At 35.6% G+C, this 22,436-nt stretch overlaps 1 protein-coding gene across 7 annotated transcripts in view; it reads right to left on the reverse strand.

Moving 5' to 3' along the window:
* The window catches only part of LOC139687906 (bromodomain-containing protein 4-like), a 109,645-nt gene that overhangs the window by 14,180 nt on the left and 73,029 nt on the right, over nucleotides 1-22,436 (reverse strand). For all 7 annotated transcript variants that reach the window (XM_071585277.1, XM_071585261.1, XM_071585253.1 and 4 more), the window contains 4 exons: nucleotides 21,499-21,618; nucleotides 15,359-15,490; nucleotides 9,898-9,959; nucleotides 5,983-6,382 (listed from right to left, as the gene is read on the reverse strand). In XM_071585277.1, coding sequence (XP_071441378.1) covers nucleotides 5,983-6,382; nucleotides 9,898-9,959; nucleotides 15,359-15,490; nucleotides 21,499-21,618 — 714 coding nt within the window. The remainder of the gene's footprint in view (nucleotides 1-5,982; nucleotides 6,383-9,897; nucleotides 9,960-15,358; nucleotides 15,491-21,498; nucleotides 21,619-22,436) is intronic.

Genomic DNA, 22,436 nt, shown 5'->3' on the forward strand with positions numbered 1-22,436 from the left:
TTTCTTCACAACATAGATGAAAAATCTTACAAAGGTGTCAAATGCAAGAGCCAGTTCCTACGCTATAAATTGAAAATTTTACTTGGCATGATTCATTTGCCCACTTTATACTATGAGTATTGAATTTAATCTCATGTCCGCTAGAAGTCGAGCAATATCCTGGTTTTTTTCGTTGTTTACTGGTACAAATTGTTCCAGGCTACCCACAAATTTCCAGTAAACCAGAGCTTGTACACTACAGTGGGTTATAGGTTCATGGATATAACATGTTCATAGCAAACTTGCACCAGACCACAGAAACTTAACCTGTTGCAACACTAAAAAATTAATGAAAAGTAAAATTATCTTGGAGTACAACTTTTTTAATAGTACGAGGGTCATCCGGAAAGTAGTACCCGTTCGTGCCGCATGAAGTGCTGACGACGCGAGTAGCCGCTGGACGAGGTCAGATAGCTTCAGTGGCTTGTCTGCCTTCTCTGAGCCAAGTTGCGTGACGCTAGCATTGCCTGTGTTGTTTCTGTGATTGTTTACAATGTTTAAAAAAATTGAGAACGCCGCCAGTTGTGAAGTGAGGGCAGTGATTAAATTCCTCAATGCAAGAAACGTTCGCCCATGTGATATTCATCGCCAATTAAAGGAGGTGTATGGAGACAATGTAATGGACGAGTCGTCTGTTCGGCGGTGGTGTCGCAACTTCAACATGGGGAGGGGGAACACACACGACGATGAGCGTTCGGAGAGACCGTCTGTCATTACAGACCAACTGGTGAGCTCAGTTGACGAATTCGTGAGGAACGATCGGCGCGTCACAATTGATGACATCTGTGAGCATTTTCCCAATGTTTCTCGAACAATTGTTCATGAAATTGTTAAACACCATCTGCATTATGCAAAAATTTGTGCAAGATGGGTCCCTCGCGTATCTCAATGAGCTGGCGGCGAAGGACTATGCAGCAGGAATACAGAAACTTGTCACACGTTATGACAAATGCCTTAATTTGCTTGGAGATTATGTTGAGAAGTAGTTTAAAGTATCCTCTTTCAAATAAAATTTTTTATGTTTGTTAATATTTACTTTTGTGTCTTTATTTCACGAACGGGTACTACTTTCCGGATGACCCTCGTATATAATGAAACTACTGAGGAAATTTAATAAAAATAGTGCATAAAAGTAGTGTGCATATTCTATTCAATGCTCTTTGATGTCCACTCATAATCTATGACTTATGACACTTCTCCCAGAAGATATAAACGAAGGCATATTGATAATTAGAAAATCCCTGAATAACATCAAATATGCAGATGACACGGTCATCTTTGTAGACAATTTAGACCCTTCAAATATATCAGAGACCTGCCAAGGATATGATTTAGATTTAAATGTCAGGAGACCAAAGTTATGGTCTCCAGCCAAATGCCACCTACTCAAATAGCAGTAAATCAAAAGCTAGTTCAAATTAGCATCCAATGGCACACACCTATGAAATACCTTTGACACATGGAGGGAAATGAGAGAGAGATGACACTGGAGAAGGGCCAATGAGATGTGAGTGGGATAATAGAGGCATTGCCTAGGAAAACATCAGTGGTCTTCAAGCCTCAGTCACGTCCACTTCCATGCTTTTCCTTCATTAGGTTACCCCAGTGCTCAACCAGGATGGTGAAGGGATGAATGCCTATCACTCCACTGAATGCTCTCTCTCCCTCTATTTTGGCCAGTACACATGACATCTACTCAAAGCCCCTTCCACTATTAAGCACTCCCCCACCCCAACAAGCAAAGCTATTCAGACCATGATAAAAGCTCATGAAGCTCTATCACAAACTCATTTAACTTTTGAGAATTTGAGCAAAGAATAGAAAAAGTTGCTCACAGTTCTACGGTACGAAGTAGAATTTAGAGATGTGAATGAAAATATCCATGAAGAATTCTTCTCGGGTCTTACACCGGGTCAATGGCTCCATAGACCCGGTGGAAGACCCGAGAAGAATTCACCCAACTAATACGCCGGGAAAGCACCAGATCTTTCATCCATGAAGAAACTTGGCGTTTGAGATGAGGTGCTGTAGACATATTTCAAAAATCTCATGGATTGGATATATTATGAATCAGGAGATACAGAATAAATAAAGGGCTGAAAATCTTGACAAAAGTGAAATGCTGAAAATTCGAATATCTGGGCTACATAATGCACAATGAATGTTATTATGACCTGCTTCAGCTGATTCTTCAAATGAATAGAAGCATGTGGAAGATGAGGCTAAGTCGGAAGGATATCGTTGCTGCAAAACTAGAAGATATGGCTTTCTTACCAAATAGACAACTGTTTTCATCACAATTAATTAAAATGGAAAAGTTATACTAATGGCCGATATCCAAAATGAATAGGTACAACAAGAAGAAGATAATTTCTCTAACTACAGAGAATGGGCCTTGATTGACCTTAAGTGGCAGCCTGGGCATACTAGGACACATTGTTTTGCCCAGAACATGGGATAAAAGAAGACAAGAGGAGTGGGTCCATCGGGACATAAAACCAATACTTCCATTAACAAGTATTTGACACACCACATTAGCTCACGGAAAAAGTTACCTGTAGGTGGCAGACAGCAAGAGAAAAATTTCTCAATTATTTTCCTCTTTAACAGTGAAGGTGGCACGCCAAAAGGAGTGATTATTCAATACCTGGCTAAATATATTCAAGAATAAATGGTGACTATATGAGCAGAGTAAAATTATAAGCAAGATAACTTCTATGTTGAACTACAATGATTTAAATACAAGTAAAATTTGGAGCATGGAAATGGCATGCTATCATATTGTTAGCCTGTGGCAACCTTGATTGAAATACATAGTTAATTGAACTCAATAAAATATTATGTAAATTTGAAATTATTTGAAAAGATTTAAAATAGCATGTTCCATTGTAAGAGTATTACTTCTACATCTACGGAAGATTCATTGGTGACAATATAAATTATTAAACCAAGTTTAGCTTACTTCACAGTAATAGCTTAAAAAATTGTCTCTCTCTCTTAACCCACATTTTAATATGTGCATTGAAGTAATTAATATATTAATATATTTATGCACTTCATTAGAAATCAAAGAACCTTCATCCCCATGAGATAATGATGCTAGGATTTTAAGGAAAATTTCTTAAATGGTTTCTAAATCCATAACCATCTATGGATAGAATTTGAAGCCATGACTTTAATGTGAGTGCATGTAGGATACTCAACAAAAACTCGGGTAAAAGAACAAAACCTCATATTTTTTCGTTCTTAAAAATTATTTTCCTACTATAAGATTTCGAATACTCGAATTAATTAGATTATTTTTCTGGGTAAGTGTGAAATTGACCATCAGATCTTCAATTATAATATTTCTTTAAAAAATATAACATCAATGAATTACTGGAAATGTTCAATTTGTGGAATTGCAGCAAATTTAGCAAACAACATTCATTCATTCATTCATATTTTATTTATGATTTTTCATTTATCAACCTTTAACACACGTTGTGTCCCTTGCTTAACTTACTTCCAAATAATGCAAACAATAAGCACCTCACCAAAGAGATCACATTTTGTGGAAAAATAATCACATTAATCGGAATTCCTCCACATATAGGTAGTCCAAAAGCTAAATTAAATTTAAAAATTATGCAAAATTATTCCTAACTAAGTACAGCAACACCATTAAACAAATAAAAAGCCCTATTATGCCACAAAATAGTCCCTTAAAATTAGTGGAATCACTCTGAAAGTAAACCACTAAACATGCATGTTTTTGAAGAACTAATAAATTAATGTAACAATGAGCATTTACGTCCATGGGCACAACAGTTTCAGCACATTTTGACTTAGGTAATGTACACCGTAATGAGTTTACGAAGTAAATTACATCTCCATACCCTCTTATAACTCAAACTCTTTTGAGATGGCCTAAAATATATGGTAAAACTGTGAAAAATTGAAGTGCAAAGAGTAAGACAAGTGAAAATTCAAATTTGGAAATATTTTGATTCTACACACTTCTAAATAACTTCCTCATTTTCATTCATGTCCTGCATTCTTTAAAAGAAAGGTATAAATAAAACAGGAGTCACCATTTATTTGTGTATGCCTATCAGGTTAAAAGCATACTGGCATTAGCAGTAATGGCTCTCTCTCTCTCTCTGATCATCACTGGTTATCTATACATGTGTTCAACTCGTTATTTTATAATTACTACTTTATATTCTGTTGGAAAGTATCCAAATAAGAAGCATGATAAATAACTGCTTGAAAGCTCATAGTTGCCCATAGAATAAGAGAGCTAGGTGATTCAGTTACTTACCTACAGGTGTTCATTTTAAATGGCAAATAGATCATCTTGTTTGATGAAAAAAAGTCATGCTAATTATCATGTACTGAGTATTTTCAAAATACTGACCACTCAGAAGCAATTCATATAAACTATCTTGATTGTTTCCTTACTGAAATAGATTTTCTTTCTTCTGTCCACTCAAAAGCAAAATCTGGTGAAACATAAATGTTTACTGTGTGGCCAGAAAATCATAAGACTTTAAAATCACCCATGTGACCTTTTCCTATTCACATAGAAGCATTTTCTTAAAATATTTAAAAAAGGAACTGGAAGTAACTTGCAACAGCACAATATGGAAGAAAAAATTAATGGCTCACACTTAATCATTAAAAGAAATGACAAAACGCCAACAATTGACAAGGTTCTATGAAATATTTGATATGAAATATAAATTAATTAAAAAAATTATAATCATGAAACAAGAAACTTTTAGTGGAAACATTGAAGATAAATTTTCTCGCTAAAATTTATCCAATAATGTATGAAAGAACAATTTATGAAATTCCTGCTTTTGAGGGAAAGGTGAGGGAAATAGAGGGAAATAGGAGAAAATTGAGGGAAATAGTTTAATACTTTTCCTACCTACACATGTTTTGAAATTTCCTAAAATACTATTTAATGAATGGAGGTACCACATACATGCTCACCACAGAAATCAGGAGCAATCATGTGTGATTGAGCACTGCTTACGGGTGCCTTGTTAAGGAAGTGGCTGAATAGTTCCCTGGGACATCCCTGGACTTATTTTTCTTTCGTTCAACAATTGAGGGCCACCTTTCGGCAACATTACCAATCTCCAAAATATTTCCTAAATTTAGTTTGTGGTCTTACCTAAGTTAATTCTTGCAGAGAAGGACAAAGATGACCTAGCATTAGTGGTGCTTAATAGGAACAAGGTGATCTATACTAGAGATATAAGGTTCCTTCTTCCCCATGACACACTTAGGTTTTAATATTTTCACTGATTTACCTAGGTTTGCTAGTAATATTTAGTTATCATAATCCAGATTCCAAATATGTCATGTGAAACTTCTAAACAACACCCATCTGTTCAAAAGTCATTTCTATTCTACATCTGACTAATTTGACAGAATAGTTTGTATGCTCAACAAAATGTAAGATGTTCCATTTGGGTAAATGCTATACAGCAACTTTAAACAACCAATAACCTTAACAAAAAGTAAAGTTTCACCAAGTTGTATTATAGTTATTTTAAAGTATTTGAAACTCCAGTTCTTTCTAGGCTGCTTCTGCACAGATTCCAAAATATCAAGTTGTCATACTCACTTTACAAATGCTAAAGATATGAAAATTACACAATTACATCTATAAGTTACAATAATAAATAGCCATTGCTGATATCACACTACACTCTTTCCTTCCCATTAGACACCAGCTCAAATTTTAAGAAATACTTACTGCCGCAAGGGTTACAAATTTACTTCCTGTGGCGTGATGGTTATACCTCACCTTGTATCTTCTTTTACAGAAATGAGATTATGATCTACAATTTGAATGTCAGCGCCTAATTGATCTTAGAGCTAACACACTCACTCGCAAACATTCTCATTATGCCAGATATGTAGAAAATCATTTTTACACAAACTTACCTGCTGAATCGCCACTAACACTTCCTGGGGCCAAACTGTTTTTATGGACTTGAGGCGCAGGTAGGGTAGGATTAACATTTGGTTGCACTGGAGTTCTTTTTAGAGGAGCCGCTGTCACTAAAGTTGATGGTCGGGCCGGTTGGGGAGGGAGTGCGTGAGCACCAGGGATGGTTCCACCATTGGACGAGGGCTCTTGAGCACTTGACTTCCTCCTGGTAACTGGAGCACTGGGTAGAGAGGCAGCCGCAACTGTTGTCACGGCTGAACTTTTGTTGATTATTTGTCCTGATGTTGACACTGTCAGACTTGGGACTTGATTATTCTGAGGCAGAACACCAGGAGGCAGTGCTGGCTGTGGGGGCATTGAGGGTTGGTGCGCAGCTGCTCCACCAGGCAAACCCTGCACAAAGAGGAGCATCACAGGCTTAACTACAACATCATTTTACACATATTAATACTCGAACATAAAATAAAATGGTAATGACAATATACTTAAAACATAGACATAAGAAAAGCTTAAATTGCTAGAAACAGAGAGTATGTGAAGTGCAATTACACCATACAATAATATATAATCAAATAATACAATGAAAATAGCAATGGTTTATACTTTCATAATTAACAGTTTTAGATAATGTATAATAATGAGAACCAACTTCATGTACAAATACAATAATCACTGGATCATATAACACCACAGGACTTTACTTTGTGGTTCAATCCACTCGTAGCCTACTCCTGAAACTGGACTCTCAATAGTCTTTATACAATGAAAAAGTATGGCTACTGCTAATACATTTTTCTTATGTGAATACTATCAAAATAACCAGTCATGGTTCATCATCTTCACCCACTCCTTAACAAAACGTAAGAGAATGTAAAGACAAGAAATGTCAAAAGATGTGCATGAGGACAGAAGATATCTACCATTTTGTAAATGCATGCAATGCTAAAAATTGATAACAATGTGAAGAACAGACAAATTACTGCCCATGGGTCAGTGAATCTAGTCACTTGCAAGGATGGAAAAAATCAGTGTAATGATAGAATGAAGTTGACATCAAAATTCTAAAAATTCCTAATCAATTCTATATTCTAGGTATGGCAATATTAAACATTAAAGTTTCAGGTTTAACTTTGCGGAACTCTTTCATTATAAGGGTAAAAAGAAACAACATTTCCACCAAAAAGATTTAATATTTCACAACCATATTTTTGATGCTGCGCATCATCATCAGGTGATGGTGCGCTGCATTGAAACCACAGCCGTGAAATATTAAATCTTTTAGGTGGAAATGTTTTTTTACCCTCATAATGGCAATATTATATTAGAGTAAACGAAAAAAACTGGTACCAATAGAACTTCTCTACACTGCTTGGTGAGGATTGGCCTGCAGGTGTTTTTCAAACAAGGGAGAGAATTAATTTAGTGGAATCTACATAAAAATGTATTAAGATCGTGAAGTTCTCACACACCATTCAGAGAAGAATTTATTCCCAAGAGACAGGACTAATTTAAGATACAATTTCAGTGCCTATACTGCTGATTTGAATTTTTGAGAGGTTATGACACAATTTAATGCTGGCAATATTTGCTAAGCATCACTCTTCATTTACCATATTTATGTACGTTACAAGAATTATCATTATAGCATTCAGTGTTGTCTACTGTTTAACATTACCACAGAAGAGCAAAAAAAAGACTATTAGTTGATTTAGGATTTCATTAGAAAGACTATCAATGGGCAGCATGACAATGCTTGCGGGAGATGGGCACCAATTCATTCATGCAATTATTAACAAATGAGTGAAGATTGAATTTGTGAAGTTAAAAAAATGATTTGGCCTGATCAAGGCTTGAGCCCGGATTTCTATCTCAATAGTGTATAGGGGTGTTCAAATCATTTAAGACACAGATTTACCTTTCTTCATGATGAATTTCCAAATGATGACAAGAAAAATATTCTGAACAAACCTGATTACATGATACACTGTGCTTATGGGTGACTTTTAAGTGTCAATAGGTGTTCACACAATAGCATTTTACTTCACCTGCAGTTTTCTAAAAGAGGGCAAGTATGGAAGAAAGTCATGAATAAAAAGTTATCCAAGAATATGAAATCTCAATAAAGCATTAAGTTTATGCGACTACAATCAAAGGATGGCACTACAATTTGGTTTAAGATAATCTCATACGTTCACATTTCGATAATCGGCAAGTGTGTCTAGACAAAATTTTTCTACATTCATTTCACTGGGAAATAACATAATTGACTATAAAAACACTGCACATTCCAATATGAAGTTGAACAACAAATTAAAGTAAATATTAGTTAAGTAAAAATTATAAGATCCCCTAAATATCTATGCCATTTTCCTAAACCCTGCTAAATACAAAAAAACTGAATGAATAGTGCCTTCATCCACAACAATCTCAATGTGATCCACAGTTCAAACCCAGAATTACGTCACTGAAGGAAAATATGCCTTATTTCAGATCATAAAATGGAGATTTTTGTAAGAGAAGAGGCATTGAAAAATTGCATAGTAGAAATTTGACAATTTGGGAAAAAATAAATCAGCACAATGACGTGATTATCATTGTAATATGCTATTAAAACAACACATTTTTGACATAATTCCCACTACTACTTCATGCATTATTACACCTACCATTTATAACAGGATTTATTTTCAATTTCTGACCCAACAAGATTGTAATTAATCAAACTTGACTATCAAATCATGGCAGTAATTTATTGCTGTTATTTATTCTATGCTAGTGACAAAAGATCAAAATTGCTAATTGTTCCATCAATCAACAATTGGAACACTAGAAAAGGTACCATTTATCACACCTTTGCAGTCTACTTTTGGAATACTCAGTAAATCTTAAAAACTTGAATACAATTCACCATTTACCTTTCTGCACCTCAAGATTTTTTAAGCTAGATTTAAATCTTGTCCAAGACTAAACTTAGCTTTCCCTCACATTAATGCCTGAAATAATGTGTATTTTTGAATGATACTAAAAAAGAAAATTCCTTTTAGACTAAGATTGGCAATGAAAACATTCTAATCTAATATAAGTCTATAAGTTCAGATCGTCAGAGGTGGGAGATGACAATTTGCATGCTTAGAACAATCCTACCAGCAAACATTCAACTTAAGTATTTTCTCCAGACCCCATAGTCACAGTGAGTATTAGAGCAAAGTTGGCATTACATATGACCTGTCTCAACAACCTGTTTACTCAAATTAACATTTCTTCACTATCTGAGTTTACTAAGGTTTGAAGGTAAGGAGGGTAATAGGGAGTTAATCTGTAGAAATCATCTTTAGCACGAGCCATTTAACTATCTCATTTACAGCAATTACTACTTCCACTGCACCAGAACTCAACATGTGCCCCAAAACTATAGGGTGCTTCTTAAAAATACGTCCATGAAGAACTATGTGGCATAAATTTTATATCCTTTTCAATCATTAGGAGCGATTATAATTTCAATCTGTCAATGAATGGTTGGAAAAATACTTCCTTTTGGAATGCATAGCATGAAGCCTCATACCAGCTTAGGAAAACAATCAAATACACATGAACATTGAATACTCAAAACAACTTGTAGGGTCAAAAAATGGTCATTCTATAATTATTTTAACTGATTAAATAATATTCCTCTCCTATGCTTTATCAAACCAAAATTAAGTAACTTTTGTATGCCAGGGCTCCAAAAATTTGTACACACAAAAAATTTCATCATATTTGCTACTGAAAAAAGGTTGTAAAAATTGCTTCAATTCATTTATTTCATTCAAATGCACTGCGTGGCATGCCAAAGAAAATTTACCAATTATGAAGAGAAGAGGAAAAGATACCATCACCGTGGTTTAAGTCTGAAATATCTTTGTAATTACCTGTGTTGTAGGAGGTCGATGGTCCTTCTTCCCTTTTTTCCTTGGTGCCCTGCCACCTCGACCTATAAATGAAATAGCGAGCACATTGCAAATAACCCAGATCAAATCTGGATACTATTTCCAGCAGAGAACTTTGATTCAAAATTACTATGCTGATCAATCACACGCATCTCATAATAAATTAATTGAAAATTGATATTTTTCTGAAAATTGTGATAAAAAATTACTGTAATAACTGCCTCCAAACTGACAGAAGCAATTTATCATTTTCACTACTGCAAATTTAAAAATTAGTTTCTTCAATAAGGTGAAATTACTTTAAAAAACTATTCCATTGTAGATATTAATATTAAAAAAGCCTGCTGGAATGTGCTCATGGTGGTTATCTTACCTTTCAAAAACTTTCTCATTATTAAGTCTGTCCAGTTATCAAAGCCCTTGTGAACTGTCAGTTATCATTTATGTTTTCCATCACTACGTCTAACTACATTCAAGTCCTCTTTGAAGAAATTGACTTGCTTCTTACAAAAGTCAACAGACTGTAAAAACAAAGCCTACACTAAAGGATAAAAAAATCCTGATTTTTTTCAAATGCCAAACAAACATAAAATACAAACAATAGAAGCAAAAACAACAACATGAGTGACAAATATCATAAGGGCTATGACAACTATGGAACAATTTAATTTGTTTAAAATCCTTTGAATATTTTCCATTTTTTTTTAAAGTGCAGAATGTGTTTTGATGGGATTCAGGGGGTACACAAAAACCAGATGCAAAGAAATTTGTAATGCAAAAACAAAGCATTATATACAATAGATTCTATTGATATATTTTATTCATAGTATTTCACTGTATACAACAAAGTTTGTATTCATCAGTTTTCTTTTTTCTTTAGATATTTCTATTTTATCAATAAAAAAAGTACAGAGGTGCGAGTTGTATGTGTGTGCGGGCACAAGACTTTTCAAGTTAGAGAGGGTAAGGATTTTAGGTCACAAAGGCCTGATGAGATCACAAAAGAGCACATCAATGCCATGAAACAGGGACAATTAGGGATGCGCACACATAAACCCCACAGATGCACATTTAAATGCAGCAGCAAAGAAATCTTTCTCCCCATCGATTCAGTTCTGGAGTTGGGATGGGCAGGGGCAATAAGGAGAGTCAAGGATAGGAAATTACATGGTATAAAAATGGCTCCAAGATCGGGTGATTGGGATGAAAGAAGAATTATAAAACAAACAAAGTCTCAAATTACAGGATTAACTTGGAAGCCAGAGAAGCAATGTAAAAATATAAATTTTACGCAGCACACAAACACACAGCTATTCTCCACTTCTTTATCAGTCAAATCTCAATTTAAATCATTATCTAACAAACAGCAGCCAGTCATTCTCTGAATGCCCTACTTTATACACTTTGAAAGCCCTAATTCTGGTTTATTATGTTAAAAAGACATATCAAACCAGTAACCGAGTCAATGTGCATGTGTTCACCAGGTGGTAATTTTGAAATTAAATCAAGCAAGTCAGTGGTGAGCATGATGAGAACACAATTTTTATAATGTGGGTGGCAATACAAAAATTATCCCTATTAGTTCAACAAGGTGGTGGTGACCTACACTTTAGTAACTTACACCAGCAAAATAATTTCTTTCATATCGTTATGCAGGCACAGAAGTAAAAATAAAAAAAATCACCCTCAAGATATAGTCACTATATGCTCATCACAATAGACCTATGTGGTTGGTTTATTAAAATATAGTGAAGTAATAATCCTTCAGAAACAATGAATCCTAAAAATGCACAATGACTTTGATGTATACAGTTCAACTGCATATTTATAATTGAACTAACAATAAAAATTGTGTAATTTGAAATTCTACTCAGTAATCAGTCAAGAAATAATGATAAAATGTGGGCAAAACAGTTAAATATATCAATGATTGTATCATACATACGAGTTATTTACCTCTTAGGCAATTGGACTAGACTAGTTGGAGCAACCTGTCTTTGTGTGTACGTGTGTGTGTGCATAGCAGCTGCAGCAAAGAAAGCAATGAGGCTATGAGGTAGCATATAGTACGGGGTTAAAGGTGGGATTAAGAATGAGGTTGATAAATACTTTTGGAAGGAAAAAATAAGCAAACCAGACCACATTTTCTTGAATAATCGCTTCAACATGTCTATCATCATTTTATTTTATACACAAAACCATTGGAATTGACTTTCTATTAAAAAGATATTTATATAAATAAATAAAATTTCATTGCAAAAGCCATGGAGTGCAAACAATGTGCTTGGAGGCCAGCGAGCCGAAAGTACGAACAAAAAGGAAAGAAAACAATACTGTTTTTTTCGCTTGTAGAGAATTTTTAAGTACTTCTCAAGAACAATTCATCAGCCTTCGGTTCAACTTTGCTTCACAGCACATCGACCATCTTGCACTCTGGCAAAGATAATAAAATATGGTCCATAATCAATTAACTGCTAATTCAGTTGCCTGAGAAGTTTTATTCTATGAGATTTCTAAATAGGTGATCCACACAATTTCCAATTTAGCCTATCTACTTTGCAGTTTAAATAAATGCAAAATGAAATTTAAAAAATAACCTTGAATTACATTCAAGGATCATCGTCTTACTTTCTTAAATATCATAAAGAAGCAATATTTTAATATATTATAAAGATTATAATTTTCTTTAACAATGCACATTGTACTGCCTGCACAAAACATGTCATAGAACCCCCAGATCTATTCCCTTCCAATATATTTACAAGCCTGCCACCATTCACATTGTCTGCAATCAAACATCAAAACTTAGAGACCTATTTTGATAATTCTCAGTCCAATTACTAAAGAGAAAGTACTTTGAATACATTTTCTTTCTTGAACAGATCATATTTGTTGTTGCCAGCGTTTGGAACACTTGATTTCAGTAAGTAGGTACATACATAAAAAAGCTGACAAAATGTGTATAATAGACCTGCTGACAAGAGATGATCAAGAATTAAGAGAAGGATGGCAAGGGTAGGGTAGCTCAGGAAAAACTGGGGTGAGGAGAAACTTCTGCCTATCAACGTTCATAAATATATATACACAAATAATGTATATAGATGTTTTTATATAATTTATATAATACATTTATAGGAATGGGACATGATTTGAACACACCAATGGCTGGCTGACCCCAAAAAAACACATTCTGCACTCTTGGCTAAGTGAAAAAGACAAATGTCCATATTTTTGCACACCCCAATCCATGAACATCAAGATTGTATGGGGCTTACCTCATAACTTTGTACCATTCACACATTACATACCAGGCTTATTTATAAATATATACACACTTCCAGAACCCTTTCCTAAATTCAAACCATCACTGAAAATACAAAATACCAGGGTGACACCAAAACTCATGCTTCAAAGGGAACTGATGCAGTCTGTGGGTAGCACACATAGAGGAGAGGGAGCTGAGAAGAAGTTGGGGAATATATCCAGCAATTACTGAAAAAAATTTTTCACATCGCCTATTTTCTCAACTTGAAGCTGTGCACACTTTTCCACAAATGCCAGATGGAAGAGAAGGCTGAGGAAGCCTTTACTTAGTGATTACGGGATGAAGAGGACAGCCATTCCCTCTGCAGTAGCACCTCCAAATTTGTTTGAATTGATTCAAGTGCCACATTTAACTGTTTTTGCTACACATTCGTCAAAGTCAAAGAAGCAACCTGCTGTGAAATTCCTGCCAGTTTTCCTCATCAATTCTTTCATGCCTATCAACTAACATCACATTGCATGAATGACCCACAGTGATCTCCACGCACCTGGGCATTCTAATACTTCCCTCAACCTAAGACCATGCTAACTGCCTGAGAATGTTTTTGTTATTGTAAAAAAGTGAAACAATTGTTCACAGGCTAAAGAGGATACAAAGTAAATTTAAAAGAGGGATGCACAAACACTTCACATAAACACACCACAACACTACACTTCAGCAACTGAGTTTATTGGTTCCTTCAGTGACAATGCAGTGGGCACCTAATCTGACTTGATGCCACTGAATACTAAAAATTAAAAAGCTCACAACCGATGTGTTCTATCTCCTCAGCATACTACACAGTTGAGTGAGGGTCTGAAAACTCACCATCCCTCTAGCACAAGCACCACATTTACACGTGCAGTCCCATTGAGCTCGTCTCCCCACCAGCTCACCATTCGGCTAGAGGAGGTCCCCACAGTGGGAAGCATGGGTTCAGAAGAGCAAAGGGACCTCGTCACACGAGGAATGCATCAATATCTGTCCCCCTAACCCCTCCCACAACAATTGCACACATCTTTTTTATTATGTTTCGAGGAGTGATTTACAAGAAAGAGAACTGAACATTCTCTCTCCGCAACCCATCCTCCACACACATACACACACACACATCACAGTGCCTCTCTTCTTCTGAGTTCATGATTGCACCACACACCGGTGGGAAATACTCATTTGTATAAAATTGAAATAAAAAAATGGGAAAATTTTAATATAAAATGGCAGACATTCATGGGGAAAGGTGAGGTCTGGTGGTTGAGCAGTAATTACACAAGGGACATAAATTTGTGAACAATGTTCTTATCCCTTCTGGCTACTTATTAAAATAATAATTGAAGGTTAACTTAAATGGGCTTCTCAGGGGGAGAGTTTTAATGGATACACATTTAGAAAAGTATACTTGTTTTAGGCTATGGAAAAAATTCACATTTATGAAGCTAATGCCAAACAATACCTATCCCTTAATGAATGTGATGATTTGAAAAATACTGACTGAATATTCAATGTACAATTGATACTGAAGGGCAGCTTTCTTAAATACAACAGATGACTTTACGAAACATTCTGACAGTTAGGATCCCTGAAAATGTATTGAAGAAACCTTCAACAATTGAGAGAGACAGAATTTTACCAAGATGGAAAAATAGCAATAAAACCTAGGATTTATAAACCAAAGAAGTTTAAGTACCAGGCAACATATATGTTTCACATTACTGCCTAAATTAGGTAGTCACAATTGTCTCCTTTCTCCAAATGAGTCCAAGAAGAGCAAATTTAAATTTGACTAGCTACACTGGGATCTAATGTTACATGAGCTTTTGAAACATTTTCACCAATAAATTCTCCCCCTGATCTCAGCATGAAATTCAGTGGCACATCATTTCCCATCAGATTTGGCATCCAAAATGATGGGTGAAAAAGTCACAAGAAGCATTAATATGGGGAAATGCAAAGCATCAGGCTTCTACCTGTAGCACGGCAACTAGTCTGCCAAATTTCCTCCCATGTTATTAAAATTGCCTGCATTGCACCCATAGCCCTTATGACTACTTCCACCCCATCCATCTTGAAAAAATCTCAAAAGATACATGAAGCAGGACACGATCCCCTCAGAATACACTGTAGATTCCGGCCCCTAACCTGCTTCTGAGTCACTGGAGTCAGACGAACTAGACGAAAGACTGGAACTGCTAGAATCTGAATCTGAGCTGCTTGAACTGGATGCAGAGAGTCTGGATGGACCACCCACAACATCGACACACTTGTTCTCCTCTGTAAAAGATTAGTCATTATCAGTGAATATACAAAAAAATTAATGATCAGTACAAGAAGTTTACAGCATCATTTACACAATGGAGCACAGTAAATAGATATGTACACTCCCATTATTGAACCTCTTATTATTCAGAATACTAATACAGAAGCTACTTGATGCAACATTTTGTGATAATACTTAAATGATTGAGCAGTCCCAGCTGATGCACTCCAATGAAATAACATAAATTTGATATAGTGAAGTTATATCAAGCTTTATTGTTCCCGCAGGAAGCAAAAAAATGCTTTTACGAAAGTTAACAACAGAACTTATGAAATTCCTTCAGAAATGAGAAGATTTTGTGCCTATTTGAAATTGACATCGTAGTACTATTCCATTCACAATGCATTCTCACAAGCACTTTATTATTATTCAATATTTTTTTACACACTTCCATTCCCACCTATACACCACAAGTTACAATTGCTTGAGCATGAAAGGTTTCAAAAGGAATTGATTGACCTTGAGAATACCACCTGCCAATTCCAGTGACAGTATGCCCACTGCACTGCCCACAGGAAATTTCTACCAACTTCCTAAGGAAAACCTTTATTGTTTCTTTGAAATTAAAGAAGATATGATGGAAAAATATGATATCTGAGCAAAGGAAATTGAGAAAATTTCAGGTCTTATCTTGAAACAATTGGGGCATGCCCATCAAAGGCAATAATTTAAATGAAGATGTGTAGTTATTTATAGAGCATCAAAAGATTAAAACATTTAATAATTAAGCCATTGTAAACAATTAAGCATCTCATTTAATACTAACTTAAGGTTGAAGACTTCAATTTTGCATTGCCATAAACTGGCCACTAAATACAATTTTAGAAAAATGACAATAATAGAAAAACCAATCAAAACTGCCTGATCTACCAACCCTTTAAGTAATTGCCATTGTTTTTATAACACCCCATATATGCATGAAAACTACAGCTCATTTATCACCATATTATTTTTGATTTTTTAAAATAATAATATTCATGGTGCCCAGCTGATTAATAAAATCCATATTCTCCTGCATTTACAATCCTCCAACTGCCTATTAGGATTTAAAACTAATACTGAGCATTAGCCAGTCTCTGGAAGTTATCAGAAAGAATATTCTCAATCAGACGTATGACAATAGAAAGCCAATTACAGAGCTTCATTTCTGCATAGGGGGTACTCATGATCCACTAGAGTAGCGCAGATAAAATTTTTTTAGCTAAATAAAATGAAGTTTTATCCTACTTTTTTGTGAAAAAACGGATGCAAGATGGACAATGGGGGTAGTATTCTCCACTAACCTATTAAATAAATACAGGGAATTGTCAGAGAAAAGTTTAAAAATTAATAAATTCTCTGAATAAGGAGTTAACACTTTCTACTTAAATTTTGTCTCAAAATTGAACACCGAATTTTGGAGCATGGGATACTATGACACATTGAGGGTACTTGTCAAACAGTGATTGTCACTCTCAAATGAAATCATAAATAAACTATTGCTACATGAAACATAAATTACAGGGTTTTTCACATGCTGCAATCTTTGCAGATATTACATGTATTTGAACTATGGCTCATTCCTTTCATTAAATCATAAATTTCTTTAATGAACGTGCAATCTTGTGGCAGAAAAACTAAAGTAACTTTAGACAGTAGCAGTAAAAGAAATCTTAACTTGATACATCAATCAAAGTGAATTTTATAACACATGTCTAATTCTTTTTTTATACAAAGCCATATGGAGACATTTGCTCCAGCCCATGCTTCTACATTTTGTGAATATGGCCCACAGCATTATCACTGAATAAAGTTGTAGCATACATAGCCACTGTAGGGTGATGCTTCTCCATATATGATAAAACATTTTCCCATGAACTCCACAAACTTTTAGCCCGTTCTTCTCAAATTTATGCTTCTTGAAGGCTTGTGGAATATCTGAATATTAAACAAGGGGTTTGATTTTCAAATCGTAGCTTGCATTTCACAATAAGACATTGACTTGTGGCCAGGCAATGTGTTCTCCTTAGATGTTCTATAGGTTCACTTTGACATCTTTCATGAGAGATCTGGCTCGTCACAATTGAAACCTTAATAAGAAGGCTACCCACAGAATCAACGAGCTTAATGACGTTGCCAATGAAGTTTCCTGCTGTCTATAAGTCAGAGCTCACTAATTCACCATGTCTCACAACACAGTAGATGCCTGTTCATATCTTTAACATTTAGAACCAACGATGGCTACCCTTAAATACTTCTTTGGCCATTGATGATCCTAGCTCCTGAAAAAGGTCATCGAAAATGACTTTCACCTCCAAACATAATTGAAAATATGCAACTGTTATGCAGCTATTCTAGAGATCAGCCACGCTCACACCTTGTTCCAGATTTTCAATGATTTTACTTATCATCTCTTTTATTTTTATTCTCTCAGGGGTGTCTTCTTGCCGCCACTTCTTTAGGAACATTTTAAAAACTATGCACAAAATATAAGGTTTGCATAGACAGGTCAAAGAAAAGTTTCCTAAAATAATTTTACTTCAGATATCGCTACAATGCCTCAAAATTCTTTAAAGTCTCTCTCGATAAACTTTTGCAAGTGGGCAAATCTTGCCCAAAGTCTCCATACACGATTTCCCCACTTCCACACTTATTTGATGGCATACCACTAATCAATTGTTCAGTGCACTTTGTGCTTGCACTGAGTCACTTGACAGGGGTCCATTAAAAACACGATCAAGCCTGAATGAACACTCTGAGGCAATTGGCACTTGTTGGAGGTCAGACCTCCCACCACTGAGCCTGTGCAGTGCGAGCGCGCTATACGTTCACATCAAGAAAAATTGTTCCTTAATACTTTTTATCCAAACCATCTATCATAAAACTTACAAACAAAAAAATAAAAATAATAAATTTGAACACAGGTTTGGAAAAATACAGTCCGTACAATGAGTATTGTGACTGGTTCGCTGTGGCCTCAATGGTGCGGTGGATGAGGGTCCAACTGGTTGGCTTGGTAGATGGGTCCCCCACCACTCGGGCGCACTTTAGTTCAGTCGCCCCCGGGAATGCACTGAGACAGGAGGTGGACTTTTGAGATGTGTGATTGTTTGTGGTGTCGTCATACCAGCATGGAGCGCAGCGAGCAACACTACGCTGTGAAGTTTTGCGTTAAACTTGGGAAATCTGCTTTGATGACCCATAAACTCATTAAACAGGCTTATGGAAAGGATGCCTTAAGCCGCACATGAGTTTTTCAGTGGCACAAAATGTTTAAGGAAGGCCGGGAGCTCATCAAAGATAAGCATTATGTCAGAAATCTGATGACCGCTTGAACCGATGCTAAGGTGGCCAAAGTGAAAAAGGTTTTGGACTCTTGACAGGCATTTAACCATCACCCTTATCAGTGAGGAGACCGGCCTTTCAGTCGGAACCGTCCACACCACTTTAACAGAGGACCTAGCGATGAGGAAAGTGTGCACGAAGCTGGTGCTGAAAGTCTTTAGCGAGGAACAATAACTGTTGCAGATGGAAATTTAACTGCTGACAAAATTTGGCAACGTTGCCCCTCACCTCCCCTACAGCCCTGACCTGGCTCCACTTGACTTTATCTTGTTTCCGCAAATAAAAAGGAAGCTCTAAGGATATCGGTTTGACTCCATCGAGGCGGTTCAAGCGGTGACCACAAAGGGTCTCAACAGTATTCGAAAGACCAAACTCCAGCAGGCTTTTGAAGAGTGGCAGATGCGCCGAACTAATATATTGATGTAGGAGGAATGTATTTTGAAGATTATTCAGTAATTGTAATGATAACTGCAATAAATTTTTATTTTTGGAACCAGTCCCGATACCTTTTGTATGGACCCTGTAGGTTTCTTTAAGGGCTGTTTTTGCCGTTCATTTCATAACTAAATGTTTATCAAAAATAGGTCTTATTAGTTAATAATTATTAATGTCTTTATACCCTCAAGATTATTGTGAATCAACATCTTTAGTTGAACAGATAACAATAACAAAGAAAAAACAAAACACCAAAATCCAGGGGTAAAACTTTTTCATAAGTATATGTTACAATGGTCACAACCATGTCAAAGCTGAGACGACGGTTGATAGCCAGTACCACTCTTCTCCTTCCCCCCTCCATTCATCTTTCTGAAGGAGAGTGGGGAAGGAGAATTGGATAACTCTGGGGAAGATGCAGCTTTGCTTTAATGGTAAGACTATCATAGTGGGCAACACAAGACGTACTGAAGAGTGCTGACCATCCAAAGCCCATCTAATCCACACCTTCGTGGCAGCCCCCTTTATGAACCCGGTTAATTTCATCAAAGGGTAAAGAAACAGTTTTTTGAGTCCTGTATCATTGCTTGGAAACTGCAAGACCTGCATTTTACATGCAGCTGATTTGGTTGTATTGATTAGTAAGAGGGTATTTGAATCCTTGGTATCAGTTCCCCTAAATAACGTGGGAACTGTAATGATGATGTAAGTTCAGGCATTGCATTAGAATGCAGAGAGAGGTGAGGGAGATAGAGGGAGGAGGGCAGGCCAATGCGACGTGAACTACACCATGACTGGGGCTCTTCATCTTGTTGTTAATCTTTGTCCCGATCCAGATGCCATAAGTTAAGTGTGATAAGTTTTCTAATAGATTTCAGCCAATGTAGAAGGGTGACCAGAATTTAATATTAAACGAAACATTTCCTGAATTTCTAGATTTTTGCAATGTAGTGGTGTGTTTCGATTGGACTTTAATGTTTGACTTTGGCGGACATTGTGCCAAATTAGAAATGATGAAATCAGCTATATCTGGACAAAAATGCCCAAATACTTCTGCTGTGATAGGTAAAATAAGTTATCAAACTGTCAATATTTGAAAGCCCTGTTATGCCATTTCTCAAATAATCAGAATCCCCTTCAATTTTTTATGAGAACGTTGTGTGATATATCTTGTTAATTCAGCTTTGGAGAGAATAAAATATCTTCAAGAGGGAATATTTCAGGAGCTACGAGATCTTTCAGCATTAGGGACTAATTGTTTGATGTGGCTAAGTGTTAACTCTCAAGGGACGTCAATACTGTAAAATAAACCCCACTTCCAGTTAGATTTAAGTTAAAGCAGTTAAGTGGGTAAATATTTTTATTGGGAGCCAATAGACTTTGCAAGACATTTTTTCATTACATTTCTTTCTTTAGGGTGATCTTTTGATATGGGTTAAATGGAAGAAGGGACCATTTCGTCTCTATTTTGCCTAATTTAAGGCATCCATCTATCTGTCTTTTCAGTGAAACTTTGTAGATGGGTGCATTCGGTGAAACATTGTAGATGTTTGTTAACTATGAGAATAGGAATCTGCATTGTGGGAACCCACATTTAGGGAGGTTCTACTGCATTTCAAATATTGGTGAAATGAATAGTTTTCCCATATACCATTACTAACGAGCAACGGAATCACAGTAACAAATTGCTGACGCATTTGTCACCTAATTTTTTAAGTTTTGCCACTGCCATCAAAACTGCAACTTGTCAACCCTGGTTGCACTTATTACTCGATAGCACATTCATAATTCCTGATGCCTTCAAAAGGGTGCTAAAAAGAACCCACTGCTATAGAATGGAAGACATATTAAACCTTGAACATTCGTAGCTTAATATAGGGGAGGGGGGTTAAGAGAGAGCAGTCGGCTCTGCACCATTGCTCTTACACTTTTAGAATAAATCAGATAGCCATAGATCTAATGCTTCACATTTGGCCATATAACTAAGTAATATTTCACCAGAAAAAAGTTGAAGGCCTGAGTGGCATATGACTCTAGGTAGATTTTTAGTTTTCTTTCACACAGATTAGATAATCATTCACATACAAGGGATCAAAAATACAGTTCCATTGAGTTTCTTTAATTAGAATGGCAAATAAACATTCAACAAATCTGGAATACCTGACTGTGCAAGAAATTATGGAAATATATAAATTTAACAAACCTTTTTTCGGTGCTTTCTTGGCTGAACCTAACTGCCCAGTGACATCCTGTAACCTCTTCTCTAATTCCTGTTTCTTTTCTGCCATTTGCTCATCTTTTGATTTTCCAGACAGTTTCTTGTCTGCCCATCACAAAAGCAGTTAATGCATAATGACATAGAAAAGATTCAAAAGAGAAATTACACTATATTAATATAATTTCATTCAAATATACAAAGAGCAACAAAGAAAGACATGCAACACTTAGGCTACATCAAATTATTGAATAATTAACACATTAAAAAATATATACATGGGATGCAATATTTAACACAATTGAATTGCTAAGAACTGCTACTAGTGATTGAGTTCCGACAATGATTCATTAAAATGCATGACATGAATTATCCAGTTTATTAGCAGTACAGAAATGGTGTGAGTGAATTTTGAAAATATTAACCAACTGTTTATTGCAATTAACAATTAGTAATCAATTTCAAACTGAAAATTTAATGCAAATTACTTGATACAAAATTAAAGAGAAATGGACTGTACATAACATGGAATCACTGAAGCTGAACATTAAGACGTGTGGGCATGCAGAGAAAAACTCATGCTTAATAGGCACTACTCCAAAAATACAAATACTTCACAAAATAAAGAATGATAACGAGAGAAAAATCTATGTTAGTTGAGGGGAAGCAACCTGATAATGGAAAAAGGCAGATAACATACACATCGTAAATATCAAGGCTATTTGGCTAAGTATTCTATAATTTACCATTTACAAGTCCCCAAGTAAGTCCTTTCGTGATCAGTTTAGTTTTCTATCATCACATTGTCGGTCAAACGTTCATTCCAAATCACAAAAAGAATACATTATCAGCATATTAATTTTATCAAATTTGTCATTCACAAAATTCATCTCTTTGCCATTTCTATAGCATTTCGCTCATTACTT

This window comes from Hetaerina americana, unplaced genomic scaffold, assembly GCF_022747635.1.
Source record: "Hetaerina americana unplaced genomic scaffold, ioHetAmer1.1.p SCAF_1, whole genome shotgun sequence".
In the NCBI taxonomy this organism is placed as follows: domain Eukaryota; kingdom Metazoa; phylum Arthropoda; class Insecta; order Odonata; family Calopterygidae; genus Hetaerina; species Hetaerina americana.